Source organism: Rhea pennata, assembly GCF_028389875.1.
Source record: "Rhea pennata isolate bPtePen1 chromosome 34 unlocalized genomic scaffold, bPtePen1.pri SUPER_34_unloc_3, whole genome shotgun sequence".
In the NCBI taxonomy this organism is placed as follows: Eukaryota; Metazoa; Chordata; class Aves; order Rheiformes; family Rheidae; genus Rhea; species Rhea pennata.
This window is the reverse complement of record NW_026907592.1, coordinates 31,511-51,427: the sequence shown is the minus strand read 5'-3', so window position 1 is coordinate 51,427 and position 19,917 is coordinate 31,511. Positions and strand designations below refer to the sequence as shown.

General features: G+C 71.2%; 5 protein-coding genes across 6 annotated transcripts; all 5 read right to left on the bottom strand.

Annotated features, from left to right (window-relative positions):
- Positions 1–399: 399 nt before the first annotated feature.
- Positions 400–6,451, bottom strand: ACADVL (acyl-CoA dehydrogenase very long chain). Its single transcript, XM_062600775.1, has 19 exons — positions 6,388–6,451; positions 5,632–5,706; positions 5,464–5,536; positions 5,285–5,349; positions 5,062–5,196; positions 4,265–4,409; positions 4,048–4,177; positions 3,831–3,956; positions 3,550–3,748; positions 2,911–3,015; positions 2,729–2,815; positions 2,563–2,625; positions 2,326–2,427; positions 1,863–1,960; positions 1,704–1,776; positions 1,550–1,622; positions 1,401–1,473; positions 1,212–1,287; positions 400–1,126 (listed from the first exon to the last, which is right to left on the bottom strand). Exons 3-19 carry the CDS (start codon positions 5,510–5,512, stop codon positions 989–991), a joined length of 1,737 nt encoding a protein of 578 aa, XP_062456759.1. The 5' UTR covers positions 5,513–5,536; positions 5,632–5,706; positions 6,388–6,451; the 3' UTR covers positions 400–988.
- A 1,989-nt stretch (positions 6,452–8,440) lies between these two features.
- PHF23 (PHD finger protein 23) lies at positions 8,441–11,109 on the bottom strand. The gene is made up of 5 exons (XM_062600770.1): positions 10,999–11,109; positions 10,303–10,334; positions 9,898–9,990; positions 8,968–9,688; positions 8,441–8,866 (listed from the first exon to the last, which is right to left on the bottom strand). The coding sequence occupies exons 1-5, from the start codon at positions 11,018–11,020 to the stop codon at positions 8,655–8,657; spliced, it is 1,080 nt and encodes a 359-aa protein (XP_062456754.1). The 5' UTR covers positions 11,021–11,109; the 3' UTR covers positions 8,441–8,654.
- A 349-nt stretch (positions 11,110–11,458) lies between these two features.
- Positions 11,459–12,459, bottom strand: GABARAP (GABA type A receptor-associated protein). The gene is made up of 4 exons (XM_062600773.1): positions 12,270–12,459; positions 12,112–12,190; positions 11,914–12,032; positions 11,459–11,620 (listed from the first exon to the last, which is right to left on the bottom strand). The coding sequence occupies exons 1-4, from the start codon at positions 12,357–12,359 to the stop codon at positions 11,555–11,557; spliced, it is 354 nt and encodes a 117-aa protein (XP_062456757.1). The 5' UTR covers positions 12,360–12,459; the 3' UTR covers positions 11,459–11,554.
- A 1,081-nt stretch (positions 12,460–13,540) lies between these two features.
- CTDNEP1 (CTD nuclear envelope phosphatase 1) lies at positions 13,541–16,596 on the bottom strand. 2 transcript variants are annotated; one of them, XM_062600771.1, is made up of 8 exons: positions 16,426–16,596; positions 15,759–15,825; positions 15,516–15,634; positions 15,332–15,403; positions 15,108–15,224; positions 14,494–14,605; positions 13,957–14,089; positions 13,541–13,877 (listed from the first exon to the last, which is right to left on the bottom strand). In XM_062600771.1, the coding sequence occupies exons 1-8, from the start codon at positions 16,525–16,527 to the stop codon at positions 13,817–13,819; spliced, it is 783 nt and encodes a 260-aa protein (XP_062456755.1). In that variant the 5' UTR covers positions 16,528–16,596; the 3' UTR covers positions 13,541–13,816. The 2 variants fall into 2 exon arrangements, with proteins under 2 accessions (XP_062456755.1, XP_062456756.1); XM_062600772.1 differs by having other exon boundaries at positions 13,957–14,041; positions 16,426–16,594.
- A 716-nt stretch (positions 16,597–17,312) lies between these two features.
- ELP5 (elongator acetyltransferase complex subunit 5) lies at positions 17,313–19,711 on the bottom strand. The gene is made up of 7 exons (XM_062600774.1): positions 19,627–19,711; positions 18,782–18,842; positions 18,633–18,713; positions 18,320–18,537; positions 17,806–17,984; positions 17,533–17,738; positions 17,313–17,467 (listed from the first exon to the last, which is right to left on the bottom strand). Exons 1-7 carry the CDS (start codon positions 19,709–19,711, stop codon positions 17,368–17,370), a joined length of 930 nt encoding a protein of 309 aa, XP_062456758.1. The 3' UTR covers positions 17,313–17,367.
- Positions 19,712–19,917: the final 206 nt, after the last annotated feature.

The window sequence follows — 19,917 nt, the reverse complement described above, 5'->3', positions numbered from 1 at the left end:
GGACCCACAGCCCACGGAGCTGCCTGCCGTTGGCTCGCTGCAGGCCAGGGCTCACCCACAACCCCCATCTCAGGCATCCACCGACCCATGGCCTGGGGCACCCACAGCCCCCGATCCTGCAGTAGGGCCCCCTGGCCCTGTGCCCCACCCGCCGTGGGGCAGGGCCCCGGCCCCTCACCCTGCTGTGCCCGTGGCATGTCCGGGAGGCTGCTAATCGCCTCTGAGCCGCCCGGGGCTTAGCGGGGATTTGGCCCCCCCGCGCCCGGGGCACGGCGGGTAGCGTAGTCCGGCCATGGGGCGGACCCACGGCCCGGCGTGGGGGAGCCGCGCGCCGCCCTGCACCGGCCCCCCGGGTGCCGCAGCGGGAAGCGGTAGATTAAGGCGCGAGCTGCCGCCAGCCAGCGTTCCCACAGTCGCCGTTTATTAAGCTGCGGTAATTAATCAGGCAGGAACTGCAGCGGGGCCGGGGGAGCCGCTGCCGGGGGCAGCAGGGAGGCCCCTCGGGGCCTTGAAACCGCCACCTGGATGAGGGGGGCCTCAAAACTGCTGCTGGGAGGGGGGAACCCCGAAACCACTACTTAGATAGGGGAAGCCTCGAGGTCACCCTGGGGATGGGGAGGAGCCTCAAAACCACCACCGGGAGGGGAGCCTTGAGACCACCACTGGGAGAGGGTGGAGCCTGAAAACTGCCACAGGGACAGGAAGGGAGCCTCAAAACAGCCTTTCTTAGGCACCAGGGACTCTAAACTACTGCAAATGTGTAGCAGGAGGCTTCACCTTTGCCCCACGGAGTGTAGAAGGGGCCCTGCACACTGCCAAAGGTGAGGGGCAGCAGCACAAGTTCCCCCCCCCCCCCAAAAAAAATGGGGGGAGACCTGAAAACAGTCACCCCAGCCTGGAGCAGGGGGGGCTTAAGGCATCACTGTGAAGCGCAGGAGCAGCCCCAGGGCCCCCAGCAGAGGCTGGGGGGCACACGCAGGGGCTGGGGTCAGAAGCCCAGGGGGTTGGGGGCCACGACGCCGCCGCTCTCCACCACGGCCCGCGAGATGGCCCGCAGGTTGCGGAAGGTCTGGCGGGAGCTGTCGGCCGTCAGCGCGCGCAGGGTGGCCGAGACCCGCTCGTGGGCCTGGGGGAGACATGCAGGGGTGAGCACGGGGCACCGTGGAGCAACAGGGCCGCCCCACATCACCCCACGCCACCCCACCGCTCACCTCCTGGCACCAGGTGTCACAGAGGAGTCGCTCGTGCTGCGCCGTGGGGAGCCCCTGGCTCAGCGCCCGTGAGGCCCTGGGGGAGGACGGGAGGATGAACCGGGCCCCTGGGTGTGGGGCTGCGCTGACCCACGGCCCTCCGACCAGCCCCCCACTTGTGGGGCTGCACTGGCCCCCTGGCACTGGTACCTGGAGAGCACCACAGCCATGGCGTAGATGTCGATGGCAGCGTCAGCCACTCGCTTCAGCACAAACTGCTCATCTAGGGGGGCAGAGCAGAGGGCGTGGGTCCGGGCCGAGCCCCCCACGCTACCCCCCAACACTGCCCCCTCGCTCACCCACGATCTTCTTCCCATGCTTGAGCAGCAGCGTGTCAGCTGTCTCCGCAAAGAGGTCCAAGCACTGAACGGTCTGGGGCAAGGCGGGGGCGGTCAGTGACGCGTGGGGCAGTGCCCCACATGGGTGCCCAGCCCCCCCCCCCCCCCACCTCACCTTGTGGGCACTGTCCTGCAGGTCAGGGTGCACGTGCTCACGCAGGGAGAGCCCCGAGCCCAGCCCCGCTTTCCTGGGGACAGAGAGGGGGGTGAGGGCACCTGCGCCACCCCCCTGCTGCAACCCCCAAGCTGGGGGGCAGGAGGGGGGGGCTGGTACCTGCGGAGGCGCCGGGCAGCTTCGCCCGCCAGGAGACCCGCGTTGCCCAGCGGCTGCTTCAGGGCCTTCTGCAGCCTACGGAGCTGGATGCCGAGGAGCTGTGGGGACGGGGGTCAGCGTCGGGGGGCAGCTGGGGGCTCCCGCCCCCTCTGCCCCCCCCCCGTCACTGCACCTTGCCTGGCCCTGGCCTCACTAATGGCATCGCCACAGCCAATGCCCACTTATGGGGTGATCCCAGCACTGTCAGTATCCCCCAGTAACCCCTGTCCCCATACCCCTTGTACAGGGTGATCCAGTATCCCCCATTAACCCTAATCCCCCTACCCCTACATGGTGGAGGGGGAGCCTAGCATTCCCAGCACCTCCCAGTTACACTCACCTCGGCATCCGCAGCACCCCCAGCAGTCCCCACCCCAGCAGCCCCCACCCCAGTGCCCCCACCCCAGTGGCCCGCGCCTGGCACCTGGAAGCCGTTGAGGGCCACGAAGAGCCGCAGGATGTCGTTGGTGCCCTCGAAGATGCGGAAGATGCGCAGGTCCCGCATGACACGCTCGACCCCCGCCTCCTGCCATGGGGAGCATCAGGGGGAGCCGGCGGGCGCAGGGGCACCCCGCGGGCTGGGGGTGCTGCTGGGGGGCACCGCCAAGGGCCAGGGGATGCCCCCGAGGGCTGGGAGGTGCTGCCAGGGGCCAGGACTCACCTTCATGAAGCCCATCCCCCCCATGAGCTGGATGCACTCATCCGCCACGGTCCAGGCCGCCTCCTGCCCCGGAGACGGGTGTGAGAAACCCTTAAAAACCCTGGAGGGACCCTCCGGAAACCCAGAGACCCCCAGGAGACCCCTGTCTCCCCGCTGCCCCACTCACGGAGCCGAAGATCTTGCTGATGGCGGCCTCGATCTGGAAGTCGGGGGCGCCCCGGTCCATGTTGGCGCTAATGGCATAGGCCATGGACTGCGTGCAGAGGGGGCTGCCGTGGGGCCGGGGCTGCCGTGGGGCTGGGGGGGGCCCAGCCTGTGCATCCCCCCGGCCCCCCCGTGGGGTCCTACCTCAGTCACATATTGCAGCAGGGCCATGCGCGCCAGCTTTTCCTGGATAGCCCCAAAATTGTGGATCTTGTCCCCAAACTGGGTGCGGTTGGCAGCGTGGTCCACCTGGCAGGGGTGGGGGGTGAATAGTTGGGGGAGCCACAGGGAGGCAAGGTCCTGGGTGCTCCCAGAGAGGTCTGGGGGTCCTGGGAAGGTTCAGAAGTCCCAGGGAGGTCTGTAGGTCCTGGCCAGATCCCAGGGACATTTAGGGATCCCAGATGGCTCCTAGGGAAGCTCTGGGGGTCCCAGCGGTCTCCCAGGTGGGTCCAGGGGTCCCAGGGATGCTCAGGGGCCTGGTGGGCTCCTGGGGAAGTCTGGGGAGCTCCCAGGAAGACCCAGGGGGCCTGGTGACCTCCTAGGAAGGTCTGGGGGTTTCTGCGGGTGGCCAGGAAAGGCCAGGGGTCCTGGAGAGACCTAGGAGTCTCAGGGGGTTTCTGGACAGGCTTGATGCCTGCAGAGGTTCAGGGGGTCTGGGCAGGCTCCTGGGGAGGTTTGGGGGTCCTGGCAAGCTCCTGGGCTGGTTCGCAGGTCCCAGGGAGGGTTGGGGGACCCTGGAGGGTCCTGGGTGGGTTTCAGGGGATCCCGTGCGCCCACACTCACAGCTTTGGCCAGGAGGCCCCGCATGGTGCCGGCCAGTGCTGCGGCCATGCCGAAGCGCCCGTTGTTGAGGATGTTCATGGCCACCTTGAAGCCGGCGCCAGGCGCCCCCAGGACATTCTCCACGGGCACCCGGACGCCCTCGAAGTGCACCTCGGCCGTGTTCGACGCCCGGATCCCCATCTTCTTCTCAGGGGGACCGCTGGGGGCCGAGCAGGGGTCAGCACCTCAAAAACTGCCCTCGTTCGCCACCGAGACGCAGCCAGAGCTCGTGGGCGACTCACTGGGTGACGCCGCCGAAGGCCCGCTCCACGACGAATGCCGTGATCTTGTCCTTCACCTCGCCTGTCGCCTCGTCGCGCAGTGGCGTCTTGGCGAACACAGTGAAGATCTCTGCCAGACCCCCGTTGCTGCAAGGGGTGTGTGTGGGGGGGGAAATGGAGGCAGTAAGGGGACCCCGTGCCGCCTCCATCCCACACCCTGCCGCCCCCCAGCACCCACCTGATCCAGATCTTGCTGCCATCCAGGGTGTAGTAGGTGCCGCAGGGGCTGAGCTGGGCCCGTGTGCGGATGGAGGCCGCGTCTGAGCCGCTCGCTGGCTCCGTCAGGCAGAAGGCGGCCACGGTCTCGCCTGGAGAGGAGAGTGGCAGCAGGGGGGGCTCAGGGCTCCTGCCAACCACCCAACATCCCCCCCTAAATCTGCCCTGCACCCCCTCACCGGTGGCCAAGCGGGGCAGGTACTTCTTCTTCTGAGCAGGGGTGCCATAGAGCAGCAGCCCCTTGAAGCCGATGGACTGGTGGGCGCCCAGCGTGATGCCCACACCCAGGTCGTGCAGCCCCACGATCTCCACCAGACGGGCGTACTGTGGGCAGCCGGTGGTTGGAAGAGTCCCTGGGGCAGGGGGCAAGGGGGTCCCCAGGGTACAGGGAAAGCTGTGGGGGACCCCTGGGGGGGGAGGAGTGCCGGGGGGCACAAAGAGGGTTGTGGGGTGGTCTTAGAGGTCCCCAGGACATGGAGAGGGCTGTGGAAGGTCCTGGGGAGTGGAAATAAGTCCCTGGGGCACACAGAGGGCTGTAGGGGGTCCCCTGGGTTCACCAGGACATGGGGAGGGCTGCAGGGGGCCCCTGGGGGAGGCAAACGGGTCCCTAGGACATGGGAGAGATATGGAGGGGCAGGCTATAGAGGCGGGTGCAGAGCATCTCCAGAAGACCAGGGGGTCTCAGAGGCCCAGGGAGGGCTGCGGGGGGGGGTGGTGCCAGGGGCCGGGGGAAGGGGTCCTTGAGGCAGACAGAGAGCTGTTGGGGACCCCTGGGGGTCCTGGGGGCTTGGGGAGGGCTGCAGGAGGGTCCTGGACCTGGGTCCAGGGTCCCGGGGAAGAAAGAAGGGGACAGAGCTGGGGAGGCCTGCCCAGGGTCCCAGGAGGGCAGAGGGGTCCCGGGGAGCTCATGGATAGTCCCAGGAAATGAGCAAATGCCAGGGTGGAGGAACACCGCGGGGGAGCGGGGGGGTCTCACCTGGGTGTTGGTGAGCCCCAGCCCCCCCAGCTCGGCAGGGATCTGCAGCCCGAAGGCCCCCAGCTCTTTGAGGCCCTGCATGGTGCCGTCCTCCACGCGCTCCAGTGCGTCGTTCTGCGCTGGATCGTTCACCTCCTGGCGGGGGCAGGACGACAGAAAACAGGAATTGGCCCCGCGGGCGAAGGCCACCCCGCGCCCCTCCCCCCCTCCCCCCCAAACCTGCCTCGAAGAAGCGGGTGACAGGCCCCACGAGCTCCCGCAGCGTCTGGGTCTGCTCTTCGCTCAGCACTGCAGAGACCAGAGGCTTAACAAAGCTGGGGGGGGGGCGTCGGGGGAGCCCCAGGACTCCCCCCCAGGATCCCCCTCATTCCCATCCCGGGACCCCCCTCCCCGTCCCGGTACCTGAGGGATACGGGAAGACCTGCTCGGCACTGAGGCGCCCCAGGAACATGCCCACAGCGAAGGACTTGGACTCCTGGGAACAGAAGGAAGCGGTGGAGGGGACCAAAGCAGCGGGTACGGGGGGCAGGCTGCACCCCCCAGGCAGCCCTGCCGCAGCCCCCGGCTCACCTCCGGGATGGACGGGCTCTTGGCGGCGGCAGGCGCTTCCGTCGCCGCTCGGACTCCCGCTTTGTGCGGCACGGCCTGGAGAGAGGCGTGAGAGCACCCATCGCCATCCCTGCCCCCCCCTAGGGACCCCAAAACTGCTGCTGGGGACCCCCAGCACCTTACAGGGAACCCCAAACTGCCACTGCGGACCCCCAACCCCCCACAAGGACCCCCAGCACCCCACAAGGGCCCTCAAACTGCTCCTGGGACCCCCAACCCCCCAACAAGGACCCCCAGCACCCTACAGGGACCCCCGAGCTGCCATCGGGGACCTCCGAGCCACCCCCAGGACACCCAGCACCCTACAGGGACCCCCAAGCCACCGTCGGGGACCCCCAAGCCCCCCCAAGACCCCCAGCACCCTACAGGAACCCCCGAGCTGCTGCCGGCGACCCCCAACCCCCAAGGGCCCCTCAGCACCCTACAGGGACCCCCGAGCCGCCGTCGGGGACCCCCCACCCCCCGCTCCCAGCCCCGCCCCCGCCCGTCACCCTTCACCCAGTTTCCGTCTCGCGCCCTTTGCCCCAGTTTCGGTGCGGCCGCGGCCGCGGCAGGGGGAGGGGCGAGCCCGGGGACGCGGGGACACCGGGACGCGGGCACCGGGCCCCAGATCAGGGCACCGGCCCGGGGGGACAGGGCGGACCGAGGGGGCAGGACACGGGTGGCGACGGGGCAGGCAGAGGGGCGGCCACAGGGCCGCGCCCCCCCTCCACATACCTCGGCTTCATGCGTGCTCTGGAGCCGGCGACCCGGCGGCGGCAGGACCGGGCCCCCCCCGCACCTGCGGGAGCGGCAGGGGTCAGAGCAGCCCCCGCCGCGCCCCCCGGGACCCTCGCCGCCGCCGCCCCCCCCGGCGCTCACCCTGCCCCCGCCGCCCCGCGCAGCAGCCGCAGGCCCAGCGCGCCCGCCGCCCTCGCTCGCCGCATGGCGCCGCCGCCGCCGCCGTCCCGCTGCCCGCCGGCGCCCCGGTGTCCGCCCGGGGCCGCCCCGCCCCGCCAAGGTCAGCGGGGGACGGGGCCGGCGCGCGCGGGGCGTGCCGGGAAGCGTAGTCCGCCGCGTGGGCGGTGTGACTCGGCCACGCCCCCTCGCCGGCGGCCACGCCCCCTATGCAAACGCCCACCGCCCCGGTGCCCTCCCCCAAAATGGCGGCGGCGGCACCACCGGCCGCTGCCCTGCCTCGAGATGGCGCCGACGCGCCGCCGGGCCCGCAGCCAAAATGGCGGCGCGCCACCCGCGCCCGCCCGGTTGCGGCGCAGCACGACGGAGTCGCCGTCTCTGTTTGTGTATTTATTCATCCCAGTTGACTAGTTTTTATACGCAAAAGAGAGAAAAAAAAAGCCCGCAGCTGCCGGCGGCAAGGCGCCGGCCGGGCTGCGGGGGGCTGCCACGGCCCCACACCCTTGGCCGCCCCCAGTGGTGGCGAGTGTCTCGTTTTCTCACTTTTTTTGCTTTCTCTGCTTTATACAAGTTCTCAAAAATCACACTACCAAATAAAACAATAGTGATAATAACAAAAGAGAACAGACCAGAAATGCCCCTGCCTGCCCCTAGATAGCCATAGGTGGGGGTGGGGGCATGGTGTCACGTGACCCCCGTATGGGGGGGGGGGGGGGGCGGCACGTGATCATGCCTGCAGGGCAGTTGTGGTGCCCGAAAGCCCCAGCAGCCCGGTCGAGAGGCTGAATCGGCTCCTCGGGGCAGGGAGAGGGGGCTCAGCACCGCCTCCCAGAGCCTTCCTGCCCCGGGGGGCCCGGTCTGCGCGGGCCGCTCGCTGCACGGCAGCTTGAAGCAGCGCCGGCGCGCACGGTCCGTCGGCGCCAAAGGCCTGCGAGAGATGGGAGCCATGGGGGGCCCACGAGGGACACGACGGGCAGCACCTTCCGCCTACCCCACTGATCTCACCCAGCCCCTCCTGCCCTACAGCCCCCATCCCGCGGCCCCCTTGCCCAGCCGATCTCCTCCAGCCCCACGCAGCCTCTCCTCCTGCCCGCAAATCTCCCACTCCCTGCCCCACAGCCTCCACCCCACGGCTCCCCTCCTGCACCATTGACTCCCCACGTGTCCAATGGATCCCTCTCCGGCCCCCCGCCCCCGCCGGTGGGACCCCACCAGGAGAGCGCGGCTCCCTCGGCCGCCGGGGCCCCTCCCTGCGGGCAGTGGGTCCGCCCCCCCGCCCCGCTGGTGGCCCCGATACCCGAAGCTGAGCGCGCCCGCGCCCGCGCCCGCCCCACTGCCACCACCAAGGCCGCGGCGGCGCCGCCGGCCCCCGTCGCGCCGCGATGACGTTCACGAGCGCTCGCTCCGCCTTCCCGCGGGTCACATGGCGCGGGGCGCCTGCGCCAAGCTCCTCCCCCGCCCCGCTCCACGAGGAGCGCGTGACGCCGCCCCTGCGCGATGAAGTCACCCGGGCGGCGCAAGCGCGATAGCGGCCCCCGCCTCGCCGCGGGGGGCGGCGCCCCGGGCCCCGGCCCCGGCCCCGGCCCCGACAGAGCGACGCGGATCTTTCCGTACGAACGCAAAAGGCGCCGCATCGTTTATTTACAGCTGAAGCTCCAGCCGCGCCCGCCAGCTTCGCGCGTTACCGGGCCCCGGGGCGGGGGGGGGAGGATGTGTGGGGGGGGGCAGCGCCCAGCCCGACCCCGCTGCCGTGGCGCCCCCCCCCCCCCGCCGCGGCCCGGGGGCAGCAGGGGCTCCCCGCCACCAAACGGGGGGGGGGGGAGGAGAAGGGAAAAGGGGGGAGTAAGAGCTTAAAAAAATAACACACAAAAAAAACGCTTCCCCCTCTATTTACAGTCGAACTTTACACCGGGGTAGGGCACCCCTCCACCCCCTCCCTGCCCAGAGCAGCTGTGTCACCCTTGCCTGGGGGACGCCTGGGCCGGGGGGGGTGGCAAAGAACACCTAGGCCCCCGGGGGGGTAGGGGGCCCAGGGAGCACCCAGACCCTGGGACGGGGACAGGGAGCACCCGGATCCTGAGGGGGCCCTAAGGTTCGCCCCCGCTGCGGGGCGCTGCTGCCGGCACCTTGCGGCTGCCATCTTTGCACTTCTGGCAGTAGAAGATGTCAGGGACATTGGTCTTCTTGATCTTGGCGCAGGAGAGGTGGATCCAGGTGCCGCACTGGTTGCACTCGATCATGGGGCGTCCAGCGAAGGGCTTCTGGCAGTAGCAGGTGATCAGGTCCCAGGAATCATCGCCTGCAGGATGGGCATGGTGGAGACAGGGCCGGGGGCTGAGCCCGCCGTGGCCCTCCCACTACTGCCGCCGTGGCCCCCTCCCTGCCACCCCCTGCACTCACCCGACTCCACCATGATGTCCTCGTCCATGACCCGCATCTCGCCCTCACTGGAGCTGCCATCGCCGTCACGGCTGGTCTCGGTGCTGCCACACTCCTTCCCCTCCCCACCCCCCTCCAGTTTGCCCCTGGCGCCTGCCGGATCCTGGGGCTCCAGCGCCCCCCCTGCTGCCCCCCGCTCTCCTGCGGGTGGCGGGTCACAGCCCACTGGTGAGGGCAGGGCGTCCTCCTCCTCAGAGTCCGTCTCGCTAAGGGATGCCTTTGGCTTCGCCTCGGCCCGCTCTGCCTTTTTCAACTTCCTTTTCTTGCTCTTTTTGATGCGGGAGCGTTTCTCGCCTGCCGGGTCACCACGGTTCCTCTTGGCTGCCCCCCCGCCGGGCACCCCCAGCACACCGCCCTCAGCTGCCCGCCTGCTCCGCTTGTCCCTCTTCTTGTTGTTGGTGGCATCGCCAGGGCCTGGGGTGGGCCTGGGTGTAGGGGCCAGCGCGGCCGGCGGCTTCCCCGGTGGCTCCAGGTCGAAGAGCGAGTCCTTGAGCTTCATCTTCTCCAGCAGGGAGCTGTCGGACTTGAGGCGCCGGAAGGCCTTCTTCTTGGAGGACTTGGCCTTCTTCACGAAGGTCTCGATGGTGTGCAGGTCCGAGTGCGCCGACTCCCAGCCGTCACTGTCGGCCGCGCTCTCGGCGCGCAGCGGCGAGTTGGAGCCCGACGGCGTCCAGTCGCTCTCCTGCGGGCACCGGGGCTCAGCGCGGGGTGTCTCCGGCGGCCCGAGGTGCCCCGTGCGCGCCCCCCCCCGCAACGCGGAACTACAACTCCCGTGGTGCCGCGCGCGCCGCCGCGCCCCGACTGTGCCGCCGCGGAGCACGCCGGGACTCGCAGTCCTCCGCGCCGCCAGCCACTAAGATGGGGCTCCGCGGGAGGCGCCGCCGCACTCACCTCCTTGGCGGCGGGGATGTAGCCCGCGTAGGCCAGGACGAAGCTGCAGAACTTGTTGAAGTCCTCGATGGTCCGTCGCCGCTTCTCGGGGGGCTGCGGGGCGGCGGCAGCGGTTAAAGCGGGAGGTGCCCAGCAGCAGCAGCAGCAACCGGGGGGGGGGGCGGGAACGGGGTAGGGGAGTCGGGTTGGGACCAGCACCTTGGGGAGGGGGCCGCCGCCACCGTCCCCTTCCTAGACAGGAGCCCCGATCCTCCCCCACCGCCCCCGTTACTCTCACCTCCCGCCCGGTCCCCGCCCCCCCCAAGCCCTCCCGGTCCCCCTCAACCCTTCCGGGTCCCAGCGTCTCCCCCTCTCGTCGGTTCTCCTCAGCTCCCCCCCCTCGCTTCTCCCTGGTCCCCTCCTCACCTGCGTCTCCGCCTTCAGGCTCGGGAGCGGGTCTGCAAAACGGAGTGGGGGAGAGGTCACACCGGGGCCCCGGAGCCGCGGGGGGAGCCGGCGCGGCCCGGCCTCACCGGGGCCCCGAACCAGCCCCCGGAAGTGCCCCAGTCCCCGGGGCGGCCCCGCCGGCAGCTCAGGGCGCGGCCGGTGCCGGACCGCCCCCCCTACCCGGCCGGGGGGCGCCGGCCTCCCCCTCCCCCCCCCCCCCCGCGCCCCCGTCCGGGACGGAGTCGGTCTCCAGTGCCGGAACCCTCCTGGAGCCCCTCGCCACCCCCCCCACCTCCGCCCATGCCGACGCGCCGGGCAGTGCCCGCCGGGGCCCCTCGCGGCGGCCCCCGGCTCCTCCGCGCCCCCCGGGACACGCTCCGGCTTCCAGCCCCTCTCGGCGCTCCTCCGGGAAACGGCGCCGTCCCCGGTGCTGCTGCCGCCCCCCGGCTGCACCCACCGCTCCCGGCGCCCCCCGCCCTGGGACCCCGCTCTGTGGGTCCACCCCCCCGCCCCCGAGACCGACGGCGGTCCCCGTTTCCTCGCTCCCTGCCGGTGCCAGGACCGGCGCTCTCGCCCCCCAGCCCGGTTTCGCGGTGCCCTAACTCCGCGCCGGTCCCAGTACCGCCGGCGTCCCCCTTCAATTCCCCCGACGCCGGGGCCCGCGGCCCCTAGTACCTTCGGGGCCGGGCTCGGCCATGGCGGCGGCCCCGGCGGAGGGGGTCGAGCGCCCCGGCTCCGTGCGTCTCGCTCCCCGTCCGGTGCCGCCCGACTCCGCTCCCCGCTCGGATCGCCTCCCCCCCCCCCCTCCCTCCCTCCCCCCACCCCGCGCCGGCCGCCCCCGCCCCTCCCTCCCGCCGCGCGGCACCACGGGACATGCAGTCCCGCCGCCCCCGCCCCCCGCGGCCCGCCGCGGACTACAGCTTCCAGCGCACGCCGCGCCGCGCATGCGCGTCCACCACCTCCCACCGCCGCCGCGGGGCCCGCCGGGAGCTGTAGGCTGCCGCGCACCCGCGCCCATCCCCGCCGGCAAATGGCTGCACACCGCGGGGCACGCTGGGAACTGTAGTCCCGGCCTCAACCAACTCCCCCCCTCCCGCCCCACTCCCGCCGCTACAAACGAGTCCCCAGGCAGCTCGGCAGTTCCGTCGTGTTTATTAAGCCCAGGGCCCGCAGGGCCGGGGGATACAGGGGTACGCGAGGGGGGCCGGGCGGGCGCGGGGCCGGGGCTGGCTCACGCCCCATACACGCTCTCGTCGCTGTAGGCGATGTATAGGAAAAAATCCTCTTCGTGGTGCTCCTGCGCAGAGGGGACAGCGCTGGTGGGTGGGAGGGGTGGCAGACCGCCCCCACCCCCGACCGCTGGGGCCCCTAGCACTCCCCCCACCGTGTACATTATCTTATATATAGATAAGCAGATACATATAGTAATACACACAGAGCCCTTCCCCTCCTCCCTAAAGGCCCCGATGGCTGCTGCCCCCCACCCCGCCCCCGTGGGCAGAGCCCCTCCGGTCACACCCTCCCCATTGAGGAACCCTGTGACCCCCCCAGCGCTGCCCCCCCCCACCCCCCACCGCGGGGCCCCCCCACCTGGTAGAGCTGCCCCATGGTGGCGCTGGTGGGGGGGATGACGTTGTTGACGAAGAAGAAGAGCGCGTCCTCAGCCCGCAAGTGGATGCGCTTCCGGATGAGGAAGTAAAACTGCCCGACTTGGGGGGGGGGGGGGGGAGGATCAGACCAGGCCCCTCTGGGGACACCGGCCCTCCCGGCCCCCGGGGCCCCACTCACCTGTCAGGTCTGAGGGCACCAGGTATTTCTTCTTGTCCAGGTCCCCTATCCGCGCCTTGGGGGCCTTTTCCACGATGACCTGGGGGAGGGCAGCAGCGTCACCCGCCGCCCCGCGGGGGTGTGGGGGGACACGGTAGGGGGACGGGGGCGGCGCTTACCGGGACACGGTCCGGGTATTTCTTGCGGATCTTCTCGCCCTCGCAGCGGCGCTTCTCGAAGGGGTGCTCCTCCTTGTACAGGAACTTCATGGCGGCGCCGGGCCGGGCCGCGACGGCGACCGGGACCGGGACCGGGACGGTGCGTGCGCGGCGCACGGATACGGCCCCGCCCCTCCCCCCGCCGCCCCGCCCCCGCCGCCGCCACGCCACTAGCGCAGCGCCTGCGCAACCCGCGTAGCGCCGCCCGCCCCGCTGGGCCGCTCCGCACTCAGCGCAACGCTCGCCCGCGCCGCTCCGCGCCCTGCGCTGCCTGCGTAAGCGCCTCTTCCGCCCCAACCCCGCTCCCGCAGCACGTCGCTACGGCAACGGCGTAAGCGCGCAGGTGGCGCCTACGCAGCCTGCGTACACTGGCGGAACACCGTGGCCGTTACGCACTTGGCGTAACGCTGCGGCCCGCGGCGCTTCGCGCCCCCGCGCGAGGCCCCTCCGCGGCGGCTGCCGGTCCCGGGAGCCCCCCGCGCCGCCCGACCGGAGTCACGACGCGCCCGCGGTGGCGCAAGCCGCGCCCGGTGCGTGGCAGGCCAGCACCAAAACAAAGTAGCGCGGCCGGGGCGGGGCGGAGGGGGCGGAGCCGGGCCCGGCCGCGGAGGGGGCGGGGCTGCCCCGGCGGCAGAGCCGCGAGGGGCTGGGGAGTGCCGCGCGGAGGAATCCGTCGCGGCCGCTGCGTAACGCGGCTGTCATGTGATTGACGTCATCCCCCGGGGGTCACGTGCCGGGGATCAAGCGGGGCGGGCGGGCCGCGACCTAAACATTGGCGCCGCGTGACCGCTGGAGCCAATGGGAGGCAAGGGGCGGAGCGGGAGGGGAGAAGGGACAGAACCACAGCCGAACCGGGAAGGGGGAGACGGACGAAGCCATGGCCGAACCGGGGGGAGGGAAATAGAACTACAGCCGAACTGGGGAGAGGGGGAAGAGGACAGAACCACGGCTAGACAGGGGGAAGCGGAAGGATGGAAGGAAGCACACCTGCACTCAGCTGGGGCAGGTGGGGAGAGCAGCCCCTTGGCTGAAGGGGCTGATCCTGCCCCCCCGCAGCCCTCCTGCCCCACAGCAGGCCGCGGGCATCCAGGCAGAAAGGCTCCAGTGGCTCCAGCCGCGGCCATCGGAGAAGGGAGTCACCACACAGGAGGTGCCAGGAGCCTCCAGGCAGTGGCGGGGAGGGAAGACAAAGTCCCCCCCCCCCAGCAACAGAAAGGGACGAAGACGCTGCATGTGGGACCAAGGTCTTTTAAAAATAAGAGGCTGGGGCCAGCACTGCCCGTGCGTCCATGTCCGTGCATCCAGCTGGGAGGGGGTTGCGCAGCCAGCACTGTCATTAGCCCCCACTTCGTCCGCGCCCAGCGGGCTCCACGATCCAGGGCAGGCGGTTTTCACGCTCCTCCCTGTAGGGGAAGCTCCACCCCCTCCTGCAGGCTCCGCCCCTACACGGGGCCGGCGTTGGGGGGGCCGGGCCAGGCCCCCGCATGGCGGGGTGGCAGGGGCTGCCGTCACCACAGCCGGTGCTGGTGCAGGTTGCGGCTCAGGACTGAGCGGACATCGGCGGTGAACCTGCAGGACGCAGGGGCCGTCAGAGCAGGGCCCAGGCATCTGGCTGCCCCACAGCCGCCCCACAGCTGCAGCCCCTCACCTCAAGGCGTCCAGCATGGGCAGCAGGTTGAGCAGCGCCGTGTCGCTAGGGTCGCTGAACCACGACTTGATGGGGATGGCGTTATCTGAAGCACAGCAGTGAGGGGCGGCCAGGCTGGACACCTGGGACCTACCTGGCAGGGGCGGGGCCAGACCCAGATGCCTGGACCCCGACCCAGACACCTGACGGGGGAGGGCCCAAACCAGATGCTAGAGGCCTGACTTGGATCCCTGGACTCTACATGGCAGCAGCGGGGGGCTGACCCAGACACCTGGGCCCTACTTGGTAGGTGGGGGAGGGGGAGAGCCTGACCCAGAAACCTGGGCCCTATGTTGTTGGAGGGGCAGGGGGCCCTACCGGGTTGTGGGGAGCCAAACCCAGACACCTAGGCCCTAACTGGTGTCAGTGAGGGGGGCCTAACCTGGACGCCTGGGCCCTACCTGGCTGGGGCAGGGGCCAACCCAAACATCTGGGCCCTACCTGGCAGCACTGGACGGGGCGGGGAGCCCGACCCACTCCCGAACGCCTGGGCCCTACCTGGGTGGCTCCTGTAAGCCCCTGGGGAGTTGTCAAGGATGACGATGCTGGAGAGGTCGCTGTGTACCACCGACAGGTCCTTGATGTAGCTGCCCAGCTCCAGGGTGCAATGCTGCCACCAGGGGTGCGGGGCTCAGACCCCACCCATGGGGCTGGTCCCGCTCCAGCCTTGCCCCTGATTTGCCCCATCTCCCTCTGGCCTCGCACACCAAGGCCTGAACTGCCACCATTCCCCCAGCCCATATCCTGTCCCCCACAGCACAAGCCCAGGCCTGCAGGGCAGTGCCCCCCTGCCCTGCCCATTAGCCCCACCCCCTCTGGCCTCACCCATCCTGGCCCCACCCCCAGGCCCCATCTGCCTCTGTCCCAGCCCCACTCACCCTCCCAGCACATATCCAGGCCTGCAGGAAAGCCCTGCCCGCACACCGGCCCCCACCCCCATTAGCCTCACCCACCTTGGCCCCACCCCCCAGGCACCACCTGCCTCTGCCCCCAGCCCAGCTCCCACCCAGGCCTGCAGAAAAGCCCTGCCCTGCCTCTGGCCCCGTCCACATTGGCCCCGTCCACATTGGCCCCGTCCACATTGGCCCCGTCCACATTGGCCCCGCCCCCACCTGCCGGTAGTAGCGCCGGTTGAGGATGCTGCGGTTGTTGTCCAGCTTGTCGGCCACGGCCGAGCCGTAGATCTCCATGCTGGCCGTGAACACCACCAACTCGTACCACTGGCTCACCTGGGGGCGGCGGGGGGCGCTGGGGCAGCGGCGGGGCCTGGGGGGGCCGTGCCAGCGGCATAGGGGCGGGGGGGCCCCGGGGAGCCCAGGGGGGCTCCGGCACTCACCACCTCCAGGAAGAAGTCCACATGGGGTCTCTTATGTACAAAAAAGCGGACGGGGTGTTTGTCGATGACGACCTGGGGGGTGGGAAGGGATTGGCAGCGTTGGGGGGGCGCTGGGACCACACAGGGCCCTGATGCCTGGGGAGAGCCCCTCGCCACATCCCCACACCCCCACTGGTTCCGCAACCTTGAGGATGAAGTCGGGAGGGGTCCCTGGGCGCACAGTGGGCCGCAGCACACCATCATGGTGGGAGTGGATCAGGGTTTCGTCCAGGTCCAGCACCAGAATCTTCCTTTTCACCTGGTCTAGGGGGTCAGGGGTGGGGGGAGGCATCAGGAGGGGCCTCCTACACCCCCCTCTTGGAGAGCCCCTGAAAGAAGCCCAGGAGCTCCTTCTCCCCGGCTGCAAATCGGCCGCCCTGGCACTCACTGAGGCGGTTGCGGGAGACGGGCGACAGCGGCAGCACGTCGTAGCGCACCGTCTGGTACTGGATCACCTGCAAGACGGCCCAGGAGGGGGCATCAGGAACGAAGGGGCCCCGTTTCGCCCCCCAGGGCCGCCACGGGACAGACAGACATGTCTGCCCTCTGGCAGGCCCTGATACCCGGCTCCCCTCCGCAAGCCCAGAATAGCCATGGCCAGGGAACCGCCGATCCCCCCCCCCAGCTAAATTAATGCTCTCACCTGCTGCGCTTCATCAGCTGCCCACTCCCGGACACCGGGGCCCTGGCACACGCAGGGGGGGCTCCCTCCCCGCCCCGAGGAAGGGGCACCTCGCGGCCCTGGCAGCTCCCGAACACCCACCCGGGGCTGGTTCTGGCCTCTCTTCTGCGTCGATCCCAGTGACCGTGGGACCTCCCCCGACCCCATCCCGGTGCCCCAAGGACCTCCCTAGCCCGCGCCCCCCACCCCGGGCTGATCCCAGTATCACCTCAGGGCCCCCTCGGCCCTGTCCCCATCCCAAGGCCAGTCCCAGTACTGACGGCGCAGCCCAGCACTCATGGGGCGTCCCGTCCCGGCCTGGTCTCGGCCCGGTACTCACGGCCCGGCCCGGCCCCGACCCGGCCCGGCACTCACGGCCCAGCCCGGTACTCACAGTGCGGACCTGCCGCCGCAGCATGTACAGCAGGAAGCTCCAGAGCTTGGTGGCGAAGGCCACGAAGGTGCGGAGCCCCAGCAGGCACTGGGTGCGCATCATCCCGGCCCCGCCGCCGCCGCCCCCCGCCCGGCCCAGCTCCGCCAGCTTCGGCGAGAGCCCCGCCGGCGGCGGCGGCCGCGGGGCTGCGCTGCGGCGGCCGCGGGGCCCCCGCGCCCGCCCGGGCCGCCCGCGGGGCTCCGGCGCCCGCTGCCCGCGGCCGCTACCGGGGCACGTCCCCGGCGCCGTCCGCCGCCGCCATCGCGCCCCCGCCCCTCCCACCGCGGCCGCCGCTCGCCGCCGCCGGCGGATTCACTTCCGGCTCAAGCGCTTCCGGAGCACGGGGCGCGGCGCCAAAGGCGGCCGCGAGGGGCGGGGCGGGGCGCGGCGGAAGGTGGGGGTGTGTCTGCCCCCCCCCGGAAGGGCGCATGCGCCTCCGCCGGAGGGGCGGGGCGGAGCCTGCGCTCGTGAGGGGCGGGGCCCTGCTCGGGGGCGTGGCCGCCAGCAGGCCGGCGGTCACGTCCCGAGAGGCGCGGCCTATGTAGAAAGGGGCGTGGCTTCCGCGGCCGGGGCGTGGCTTCCGTGGTCGGGGGGCGTGCCCTGATCCTCCGCGGCAGGGAGGGGGCAGCGGCGGCTCCTGAGCAGGGGCCCAGGCGTCCGGGACCTCCCTGGCTCCTAGGTGTCCTCCCCGCCAAGGGACCCAGGCGTCCGGGGCCCCCCCATTCCCCCATGGACCTATGTGTCCCGGACCCCCCCCCAGTCCCCCCAAGGGATCCAGGCATCCGAGACATCTCACAATTCCTCTAAGGACCCACGTGTCCAGGACCCCCCCAAAAGAGAGCCACATGTGCCAAAGGGCAGTCAGAGATTTATTGGACCCCCCACACGCACACAGCCCGGGGGTCACACATCCAGGTCGTCGTCAGGGTCCTCCGGGTCTGGCGTGTCTGGCTCCTCTGGGGCAGCCGAGAGGGTCCCTGGCATCTGCAGCAGGGCCGACTGCCTGGGGGTGCGGGAACGATTGTGAGGGGGGGCTGTGAGGACCCTCCCCCCCTCCCCCCTACTTACTTGTGGGTGCTGAAAGCATATGGGGGAGGCACAGCTGCCCGGGCCGCCCGCTCGGCTGCTGACAGCCGCAGGTTGAAGGTCAGGGGGGACAGGAGGGCCTGGGGTGGAGGGAGGCCCCCCCCCCGCCTCGCCCCGGGCAGGGGGCTCCCCGGCACCTCCCCGAGCACCTGCAGGCTGCAGTCAGGCAGGAGGCAGAAATATTCATCCTGGGGGGGGAGGCAGCTGTGAGCTGGGGGGGGCACGGGACCCCCCCCCGCTTCCCCCTGCACCCACCTTGGCATTGAGCACCCCCCCTCGGGAGCGGCTCAGGACAGTGGCGTGGCGGGGGCCACCAGGGAGGGGGGGCACTGGGCCCAGGGCCACCACAGCCCCTGCCTGGGCCATCAGCGCTGCCAGCAGCCCGGGCGAGTGCAGGTCCCCGTGCAGCAGGGCCACCACGCGGGTTGCTGGGCCTGGGGAGGGAGGCAGGTGGTAAGCGGGGGCCCAGGTGTCCGGGGGGCCCAGGCACCAGAGAGCCCAGATGTCCGGGGTGGTGGTGGTGGGGGGGGGGAGGCATCCTGTGAAGGGCCCAGGTATTCGGGGGGCAGACAGAGGCCTCCACGGGGGGATCCAGGCCTCCACAGGGGGGGATCCATATGTCCTAGGAGGGGTCCAGGCATCTGGGGGGGGGTCCAAGGTGTTCCATGAGGGGACCGGGGTGGGAGGCAGGCCTCCAACGGAGGGGATCTATAGGTCCTAGGAGGGGCCCAGGCATTCTGGGAAGGGTCCAGGCCTCCGGGGCACCCACCTGTGCCACGGGGGGGTCGCAGCAGTGCCTGCAGGGCCTGGCAGAGTCGGGGAGGGGGCAGGCGCAGCAGCAGCCAGCTCAGCGAGTCCAGCAACAGCGTCAGGGGCCCCTCCGGGAGCCTTCCTGGCCCCCCCTGCCCCACAAAGTCGCCTGCCCGGATGCCGGGGCCCCCGCCGCTCCAGCCCAGAGGGTCGCTGAAACCGTCCCAGTAGAGCAGCCTGTGGGGGACCGGGGCGGGGGAGGAACTGAGCACTGGTCCCACGGCACCCCACGGCGGGGGAAGAGGGGGCAGGGGGGGCAGGACACAACTCACTGGGCACCGATGTCGGGGCTCAGCCTGGCCCCAAACTGCTCTGGGGAGACGTCGAAGGGCACCACGAGGACACACTCCCCCCTGCGGCGCTGCTGTCAGCGGGGCACCCACAGCGGTGCCCCACAGCAGCCCCCCCCGCCCCCGCTCACCTCCGCACTGCCGCCATCGCGAAGGCCCGGAGCAGGCTGCGGCCCTCGCACACGGTGCTGTCTGGGGGCAGACGAGCTCTGCCGCTGCTTGCCCCACAGTGCCCCACGGAGCCCCACACCCTGCCCTACAGCATGCCACGCCCCTCCCCACAGTCCCTCACACCCTGCCCCCAGAGCCCCCCAGCTCCCCAGAGCCTCCCAGCACCCCACATCCCACCCCATGGCACCCTGCCCCCCAGCTCCCCACATCACCCCACATGCTGCCCCACAGCACCTCAGGGCCCTGCTGCACCCCACACCCTGCCCCACAGCTCCCCAGAGCCCCTCCGTACCCCACACCCTGCCCCATGGCACCCCACAGCCTGACCCACAGCACCCCAGAGCCCCGCTGCATCCTGCACCCTGCCCCACAGCTCCCCAGAGCTCTGCTGCACCCCACATCCTGCCTATGGGACCCTGCACCCTGACCCACACCTCCCCAGAGCCCCGCCGCACCCGGCACCCTGCTCCACAGCTCCCCAGAGCCCCGCCACACCCCGCACCCTGCCCCACAGTTACCCAGAGCCCCGCTGCACCCTGCCCCATAGCTCCCCAGAGCCCCGCTGCATCCTGCACCCTGCCCCATAGCTCCCCAGAGCCCCTCCGCACCCCGCACCCTGCCCCATGGCACCCGGCACCCTGCCCCACAGCTACCCAGAGCCCCGCCACACCCCACACCCTGCCCCATGGCACCCCGCACCCTGCCCCACAGCTCCCCAGAGCCCCTCCGCACCCCGCACCCTGCTCCACAGCACCCTAGAGCCCCGCCGCCTCCCGCTCCACAGCACCCCACAACTCTGCCGCACCCCGCACGAGCACCAGCCCCTCCGCACCGCCCGCCAGCACTGCCGCCAGCATCGCCGCGCCGCCGGCGCCTCCCGGCAACGTCATCGTACGGTGGCCGAGTAGCCCCCAGCACGCCCGCAACAGCGCCTTCCGATGACGTCACCGTACGGCAGTGGAGCGCCCGAGACCCGGCGCGCGCGGGCGCCGCCATCTCGGCGACGGGCGGCCGCGGCCTGCCGTTTTTGTGTCAAATAACGAGAAATCGAGGAGAGGCGGTGCGGGAAGGACCCCCAGGCGCGTGGTCGCCTCCC

Bases quoted from the DNA above. Each gene is read 5' to 3' on its own strand.
- ACADVL (XM_062600775.1), bottom strand. From the start codon at position 5,512: ATGTTCCTGGGGCGCCTCAGTGCCGAGCAGGTCTTCCCGTATCCCTCA. The intron at 5,197-5,284 runs GCAGGTTTGGGG...TGCCCCCGCCAG, and splicing joins CTGTCACCCGCTTCTTCGAG to GAGGTGAACGATCCAGCGCA. The intron at 1,127-1,211 runs GTGAGCGGTGGG...TGTCTCCCCCAG, and splicing joins GTGACACCTGGTGCCAGGAG to GCCCACGAGCGGGTCTCGGC.
- PHF23 (XM_062600770.1), bottom strand. From the start codon at position 11,020: ATGGCCGAGCCCGGCCCCGAAG. The intron at 9,991-10,302 runs GTGAGGAGGGGA...GCCGCCCCGCAG, and splicing joins GCCTGAAGGCGGAGACGCAG to CCCCCCGAGAAGCGGCGACG. The intron at 8,867-8,967 runs GTGAGTGCAGGG...CCCATCCTGCAG, and splicing joins GGACATCATGGTGGAGTCGG to GCGATGATTCCTGGGACCTG.
- CTDNEP1 (XM_062600771.1), bottom strand. From the start codon at position 16,527: ATGATGCGCACCCAGTGCCTGCTGGGGCTCCGCACCTTCGTGGCCTTC. The intron at 15,826-16,425 runs GTGAGTACCGGG...GCCGTCTTGCAG, and splicing joins TGCGGCGGCAGGTCCGCACT to GTGATCCAGTACCAGACGGT. The intron at 15,225-15,331 runs GTGAGTGCCGGA...CGCCGCCCCCAG, and splicing joins TGGACTTCTTCCTGGAGGTG to GTGAGCCAGTGGTACGAGTT.
- ELP5 (XM_062600774.1), bottom strand. From the start codon at position 19,711: ATGACGTTGCCGGGAGGCGCCGGCGGCGCGGCGATGCTGGCGGCAGTG. The intron at 17,985-18,319 runs GTGGGTGCCCCG...CTCCCTCCCCAG, and splicing joins GCGACCCCCCCGTGGCACAG to GCCCAGCAACCCGCGTGGTG. The intron at 17,739-17,805 runs GTGGGTGCAGGG...CTCCCCCCCCAG, and splicing joins GGGGGGTGCTCAATGCCAAG to GATGAATATTTCTGCCTCCT.
- GABARAP (XM_062600773.1), bottom strand. From the start codon at position 12,359: ATGAAGTTCCTGTACAAGGAGGAGCACCCCTTCGAGAAGCGCCGCTGC. The intron at 12,191-12,269 runs GTAAGCGCCGCC...GCCCTCCCCCAG, and splicing joins AATACCCGGACCGTGTCCCG to GTCATCGTGGAAAAGGCCCC. The intron at 12,033-12,111 runs GTGAGTGGGGCC...CCCCCCCCCAAG, and splicing joins GGTGCCCTCAGACCTGACAG to TCGGGCAGTTTTACTTCCTC.